Source organism: Gastrolobium bilobum, unplaced genomic scaffold (genome assembly GCF_033153095.1).
Source record: "Gastrolobium bilobum isolate Gb01-03AN ecotype WA unplaced genomic scaffold, APGP_CSIRO_Gbil_v1 utg5903, whole genome shotgun sequence".
NCBI classification, from domain to species: Eukaryota; Viridiplantae; Streptophyta; class Magnoliopsida; order Fabales; family Fabaceae; genus Gastrolobium; species Gastrolobium bilobum.
This window is the reverse complement of record NW_026899498.1, coordinates 231,736-240,195: the sequence shown is the minus strand read 5'-3', so window position 1 is coordinate 240,195 and position 8,460 is coordinate 231,736. Positions and strand designations below refer to the sequence as shown.

The following is an 8,460-nucleotide window of genomic DNA, read 5'->3' as shown; positions in this document are numbered from 1 at the left end:
TTGAGATATTAGCTTCTAACCAAGTTTGGATATCATCACCAAAACATCAATGCCAATTTGAATTAGGAATTGAATTCTTCCATAACATCCTAACCCTTTCACAATCACGAAGCCCATGAAGGATTGATTCAATTATGGTTTTGCATATTGGCCAGAGATCATCCTTCACTCCAATAGGCTAACCATTCTTTCATGAGTAATTTGCCATGTGGTAATTTCCAGACAATTCTTTTTTTTTTTAATCTTTTGGGAGCTTTTCCATCCCAAACTTGCATCTTCCAAGTTGGGAAGGAGATAACTTCTAATAATCTGAATAGTGTCTTAATGAAGCAATTGTTTATAGGAGTTGAGATTCCACTGCCCATTTGTACCCAAATAATCTATCACCTTTAAGTATCTTTGATCATATGGTATTGTATCCAAAGCTATTGAGATTAGAATTTTTCCATTCTCCATAGAAAAAAATAGAATAGTTGCAAACAGAAACAGGGTCAAAGTCCTTTACTTAACTTTTTGGAGTGGGGCATAATTTACCTATAAGATTATTTTATCACATTGATTAATTAATATTATTATTTTGTAAATTATATAAAATAAAATAAATTTCTAATAAATGTATTTGTAGTTAATTATTTTAATTTTTTATATCATTTAAATATGACTATAATTTTTTTTTTCAATTCAAATATATATTAATCTTCTTTTAATATGACACAAATCATATTAAATGATAACTTTATTCTCGGTCCATAGATTGAGTCCCACGGCAGGCCCAATCATCTCAGTTATCCTACACGTACTGACCATCTATTAGGATTCCACAGAAGCAGGGAAAGTCCATCTGTTATGTTAATCCACTCTTGATTCTTCTATAATGTAGGTCACCCTCTCTAGGTACACACCTTTTCAACCCTAATAGCATCCTTTACTCTGTTCACACACACTCAATTGACACTAAATCTCTGGACTATGTATATTCTGTCCCACCATATAACAACTTTCAGTCCATCCTCTCATATCGAACAAACTTACATGCTGCGTGATATCAAATTTAAATTTTATGCACTTTAGGGTAAAAAATATATTTACAACTAATAATCATTTAATGAGTTTTGACATCTTATATAAATTTTAATATAGTCACGCTCATCAAATGAAATTAAAATGTAAACACAAAATTAGATAACAGTATAACAAATTTATGTTGACAATTACCCAAAATTAAACTCTAATATTATGTTAGAGTGATTTCTGTTTTTTTTTTTTTTTTTAAAAAACAGACTTAAATAAAAAAATTTCTATATGTTTTCGAGATTTGATAATTGAATAATAAATGTAAGAGTGAAGTATCTTTTGAGTGCTCAACAAATATCACGATACCCAATTTAATTCCTTAGAAAAAAAAAGTCGATTCGTAGTCTTTCTGAAATTCAAAATAAACTCATGTTAGTCCTTTTGAGGTATTAACATGGGTCTTCTTTGAATTTTAGATAGATCACGATTTTGACTAATTGAGTCTATTTTGAAATTAAGAGGGATCACAAATCAACTTTTTTTTTCTAAAAGATTAAAATGAGCCCCATGATTTCTGTTGAAAACCCAAAGAATACTTTACTCGAAATCTTTTATGATATAATTAATGGGTGTGATGTTTGTCATTTTAAATGACATAAGTTATGTCATTTTAGGAGAGAGATAGACACATGGAATGGAAATCATGGAAGAGAGAAAGTGGGTGGTTTTTTTAATTTAAATTTTAAATAAAAAAATAAAATTATGTGTCTATCTCTCTCTTAAAATGACGTAAGTTTATGTCATTTAAAATGACAAACACTTTTCCCATAATTGTTTATATAAATCCAAACAGATTACTCACGTTTTCTTATTCCCAAAAACCATAAATTATTTTTGCGGTATTGCTTTATAAAGAAAAAAACTAAACTGTTATTACAAGAAAAAAAAAAACTAAACTGTTCGTCCTACAGAACTGCAAGCTAAAATGGGCCGATCAATTGCCAAAAAAAAAAAACAAATGGGCCGATAAAAATTTACTTTTCATACAATGTCCATCATTTTATTGCCTGTCCATTTTTTGGGAAGCCACAACCTAACGGCCTTCATCAATTGCGGGTATTACTGTATTAGTGTAATGGGATTAGATACGAAGTGTCTAGTAATTAGTTAAACTTTTAAAATTTAAAATTAATTCTTAAATAATCGTTTGAAAACTGCTTTTTTCTCTCTTCCAACTATAATTATGCTGTCTCTCTTCCTTTGGCTTTATATTCTTCTTTTCTCTCTCTTTCTTCTAAATTCAAAGATAGTTGTTGAATAACAATCATTTATCCAATGTTTAATAAATATGTTAAGGTCTTTGAATTTAAATAAATTCAAAATTATATATATATATATATATATGTCAGAATCATTTTACACCGGTATAAGTTACACTCTCAATCTTGATTGTTAATCTCACTTATATTTAACGGCTTAATTTTTTAGTTATGTGAGCCATTGAATACAAGTGAATTAATGATCAAGATTAGGGGTGTGCATGGGTCAAGTCGGGTCAGGTTTTTGTGCCGACTCGACCCAACTTGGTTTTTATAGGTTAGGTATTTTGACCCGACTCGCTTTAATTTGATCCAAGTCAGGTCTAACTTAGTTTGGATTTTTTTGAACTAGTTCAGAACCGGGTCGGATCTGACCTGACTTGATTTCTGAAGTGGGTCTGATTTGGTTTTGGAAGTGGGTCAAATCTGACCTGACCAATTTTATTTATGTACTTTTCACAATACTAAAAAAGATCATATTTACCAAATGGTGGTAGCTCAGTTGGCGCATAGGAGCTGAGCAAGTGGAGGTGAGGGAATGTGTTCGAACCTCCCCAGTACCACCTTTGGGAGGGGTTTAAAGCCTTAATCCTGGACCTGCCCCGAATCGGACTAATCGCGAAGCGATGAACCGATGGAATATTTCAAAAAAAAAAAGATCATATTTTCGATGGAATTTCTACGTTGCAAATGACGAAAATTTCATCACAAAATTATTTTTTTGTCGGAATACTTTTTGTCGAAAAGTGTCGAAATTTTTTCTCTAATGAAAATTTCTACAAAAATAAATTTTCTATCGAAATTTTCGACGAAATTAAGTTTATGTCAAAAGTTTTGACTACAATGATTTCGCCTATCAAATGTTTTAAACGAAAAAAGATTCTGTCAAAAATTTTGACGGAATGTTTTTCATTCAAAATTTCGATGTGAAAGTGTTTTGATGAAAATTTCGACGAAAATTGTTTTGAGGGAAATGTTTCATTCGAAACTTTCGACGAAATTTAGATTCTCTAAGAAATTTTGACAGAATATTTTTTCCGTCAAAATTTTTTATCGAAATATTTTTTGTCAAAAATTTTTACGAAATTTCTTGACAGAAATGTGTTCCGTTGAAAATTTTGATGGAAATATTTTTTTATCAAAAAACTTGACGAAAATATTTAGTCGAAAATTTTCGATAGAAATGTGTTTCGCTAAAAATTTTGACGATTTTTTTTTTTGTCAAAAAGTTTAACGAAAATGTTTTCGTCTAAAACTTTCGTCGAAATTTGAATTTTGTACAGAATTTTGACGAAATTTATTTCCGTCAAATTTTTTTAATGGGAATGTGTTTCGTCGAAATTTTTGATGAATATGTTTTTTTGTGAAATATTTTACATAATTTAGATTTCGTAAAAAAATTTGACACAAAAATTTTTCCGTCAATTTTTTTTACAGAAATGTTTTTAGTCACAAATTTTTATGAAAATATTTTTCGTCAAAAAATTTTGCGAAAAATTTTGATGGAAAAACTTTATGTAATTTTTTTTGATGTGATTGTTTTACGTTAAAACTTTTCTTTTAACGTAATTATGATTTTTTTCTTTTTTTTCACATAATAAGTGTGGGTCAAGTTTTGGGTCAATGGATCATTATTAAAACAAGTCAGGTCTAAAACTGACTCAATAAAAGTGGGTCAGTATTTACATCTAGTTAAAAAAAAATAGGTATTTATGGGTCAGATCAAGGGCAGGACAAGTGAACAAGTTTTTTTGCACACCCCTATTCAAGATTGAAAACGTAACTTATACCGATGTAAAATGATCTTATATATATATATATATATATATATATATATATATATATATATATATATATATATATATATATATATATATATAAAAAGTGTTTGTTATTTTAAATGACAGAAAGTTATGTCATTTTAAGAGAGATACTGACACAAAAAATTTAAATTTTAAATTAAAAAAAACCACCAACTTTCTCTCTCCTATGATTTCCATTTTTCTGTGTCTACCTCTCTCCTAAAATGACATAACTTATGTGATTTAAAATGACAAACACCAAACCCTATATGTATATATATATGGACAAGATATTCTTTCACCGGTGTAAGAGTTAGAAGTCTTACACTCAATCTTGACCATTGATCTACTTGTATCCAATGGCTCATATTACTAAAAAATTTGAATCATTAGATATAAGTGGGATCAGCGGACAAGATTAAGAGTGTAACTTACACTGGTGTAAAATGATCATAACCCATATATATATATATATATATATATATATATATATATATATATATATATATATATATATATATATATATGGGGCAGGATATTCTTACACCGGTGTAAAAGTTAGTGATCTTACACTCAATCTTAACCATTGATCCACTTGTATCCAATGGCTCACATTACTAAAAAATTTGAGCCCTTAGATATAAATGAGATCAACAAATAAGATTAGAAGTGTAACTTACACTGATGTAAAATGATCCTGACCCTATATATATATATATATATGGGGCAGGATATTCTTACACTAGTGTAAGAGTTAGAAGTCTTACACTCAATCTTGACCATTGATCCACTTGTATCCAATGGCTCACATTACTAGAAAATTTGAGCCCTTAGATATAAATGGGATCAGTGGACAAGATTAAGAGTGTAACTTACACTGGTGTAAAATGATCCTAACCCTATATATATATATATAACAGATCTTACCTAAATCAATTTAAAATTAAACTAGTAACAAAACTGTCTTGAAAGTGAACACATAACAAAAACAAAACAAAACCACGATATGAAGGGATCCGTAGTCTGATAGACGGTATTAATATTATGGGAATTATTATTCTTATGTTGTAGGTGATAGATATCTTATGTCATAGACTCAACATATATGGACTCCATTGATTTAAAAGAAAAAAGAAAAAAGAAAAAAGCAAGCACGGATATCGAAGGGTCAGTAGGAAAAATTTTCTATCTTATGCTGCATGAGATTAACTTAACCCTAATATTATTTGTTTCGCTCAGGCTCTTTTTTATTTTTTGAGGGAAAAATACTTATATATATACATTGAGAGTAATATTTCTAATTTAATATTTTTATATTCACTAACGATTATACGATTCCATGAAGAAAAAAGTTATAGGTTTAGTACAATTAATCCGAAGATTATAATTAAAAGTAATCAAGAGTAGCTGCTAATTGATCTACTCATTTTCTCATTAAATTAATAGCGATGGATTTACACCAAAAAAAGAAAAAAGAAATTAATTAATTGCGATGGATAAAAAGCATACAAACATGAGATGTCTTTTATTTTGTGGATGAAATCACGCAGACTTTGAGGACTTTGACTTCGTCCTCAAATGTCACTCTTAAGGGAAACTGTTACATTAAAGTCATAAGCAACCACTTGGCTATTCCTTTCTCCACCGAACCCAAAAGGGTACTTCTTCTGTTTGTTGGGAAAGAAGAGCCCAAAATGTTTCTCTGATTCTGGGCTCTTCTGATTCTCATCGAACATAGCAAACAAATAAGTCTCTGTAGGCTTGGAAGGCCTTCTTGGAGTACCTTTACTAACATGTCGAATCAAATTATCAAGGTACATGCGTGCATTGTCATATGAAGTAGCAGTTCCTCCATCCGAGGGCCAACCACTCTCCGATACAACAACTTCCACATAACCAATCCTTGTATTATCAATAGCAGCATGCACTGAATCCAACATAGCATCAAACAGGTTTTGATACGCATATTGACCATCCCATACAACAACATTAGGGGAGGTGAAAAGTGCATAGGAAAGAGATATGTCACGCGGGTTACCAACATAGCTAAAATAAGGGTAAACATTAACAAGTAAAGGTGCACTTGCATATAACAAGTAGCCAATGATAGGGTCTAGGTATGACCTAACATCACCCCTAAAGGAACCTTGTGATGGAGGGTAGGAGTTTCCTATTAGGGTCATGTCAATAGATGTTGAAACCTTGATTTGATCATGAAGACCTTGAGCTCTTATAGCTTGGTATATGTTTTGGATTGCAGGTAGAACATATTGGGCAAGCCAAGAAGTACTACTTCCTCCAACTGGACTCACTTCGTTGCCAACTGCAACATACTTGATTTTGACACTTGGATAGAAGTTCAACACGTTTCTTTGCACCCATTGACGTGCATTATCAGCGTTTGTGGCTAGGCTTTGAAGGTCGGAGTTTGGCACACCAAGAATCAGTTCAATACCTGAATTTCTTAGTGCATTTAAAGCATCTTGATTCGGATCATAGATCCTCATTCTCTGGATGTTGTTTGATTTGTAAAGACTTACAACTTCGTTTGCCGGTGGAAGATTATTTCCCATCATACCATAACAAACGCCAATTTGAGCATCTGCTAGCCAAAAAGGCATTATTATATTGTTTGGACTCATTATATTATATGTATAAAACAAGCATATACTATAATTAAGGTATATATTAAGCAATATATGCATTGAGAAAAAATTTGATAGCACTGATTAAGATTGGAAATGGCATTTTATAAATAGAATAGAATATGCTATAATTTATGTATCTAATAGCAAACTGATTAGTTGAGGACTTGAGGCTAACAGACCTGCCATGCGAAGGTCTATTGTCAATACTTCCAATAGAAGCAGAAGAGCAACCAATGAGATCCGGTGGGTTTTCGTGAAGAAAGAAGCCATTATGCAAAATATACGCCACAATACAATCAGCTAATTAGTATTAGCAAATTAGGCAATTTGGCACTGAATCCACACCTTCTCATGCGATCACTTAATATAGAAATGTATATATACAGCTTACATACCATACCATACCTTACCAGAAATTTGAATTATTATAAAAAATATTTATAAAATATCTTGCCGTCTATGTTTACCAATCTAATAATTAATGATTATCCTTTTCTCTAGTGGTCTTTGTCATTGTCACACACATATACATATATATACACGAGACAGATCCTTTGATACTGGTACAAATTAAAAAGTTTGACACCAAATCTTAATTATTGATTTCGTGAATCTAACGGTTATAATTTATTGAGTCATACTTATTAATTATTAATTTTCAATAAATTATAATCATTAGATTGACGGAAATCAATGGTTAAGATTTTTTGGTGTCAAATTTTTTCTTTTGATTTATTAAAAATTAGAGTGAGACCCAATAAATCTTAACCATTAAATATACAAAAAATAACGGTTAAGATTTAATATAAAATTTATTATTCTTATACTTGTGTAAGATGATCAGACACACACAAATAAATAAATATATATATATATATATATATATATATATATATATATCAATTAAATCATTAGTGCCATTTAAGGTTTGAATTAATATTACTGAATATATATAGTTGGACAGTTGGCTATATATCAATTAAATCATTAGTGTCGTTTAAGGTTTGAATTAATATTACTGAATAAATATAGTTGGACAGTTGGCATAGCATTTAAAACATTATTGCAAAACATGAATTGAATTTCGTGTCTAGTTTTAATTGGATATATATATTCAATATTCTTAACTATATGAAAATTCAGGGATGAGTTATTATTATGCTGACAAATATAGATGATTCTTCTTAGTTCAACATTCTTAACTCAAGTAGGATAACACCTAATTATATAAGATCTGATTAAATTTTAATACTATCAAGTGTTTGATATACTATTGTATAAGATAATATATTATATAAAATAATATCATCAAATGTTTGGTAACGCATTGCATAATACTAGATAGGATAAAAATAAATATTTTTGACAAAAATACCTTCATTTTTTTAGTACAAAAATACCTTTTAATAAAAAATTTATATAATTCTTTCAGATATGTCATATGATATTAATTTTTATATAAATCTATTGATCAATAAATTAATTTTTATAAAAATAAAAATCTCCAATATTTTAAAAATTTATATATTGAAAATATATTTTTTATTTTAATATATTAATATTAAAATAATATATTAATTATTGAGAATTACATTGATTAATACATTAACCCCTTATCTTAGCTGACAGCCTTACACATAACCTTTAAGGTATGTGTGCTATAATAATCAGGTTGGA

The 8,460-nt window shown here is 29.4% G+C and overlaps 1 protein-coding gene across 1 annotated transcript; it reads right to left on the bottom strand.

Annotated features, from left to right (window-relative positions):
- Positions 1 to 5,660: 5,660 nt before the first annotated feature.
- LOC133290701 (glucan endo-1,3-beta-glucosidase-like) lies at positions 5,661 to 6,729 on the bottom strand. The gene has a single exon (XM_061488829.1). The coding sequence runs from the start codon at positions 6,709 to 6,711 to the stop codon at positions 5,710 to 5,712; it is 1,002 nt and encodes a 333-aa protein (XP_061344813.1). The 5' UTR covers positions 6,712 to 6,729; the 3' UTR covers positions 5,661 to 5,709.
- Between the last annotated feature and the right edge of the window lie 1,731 nt (positions 6,730 to 8,460).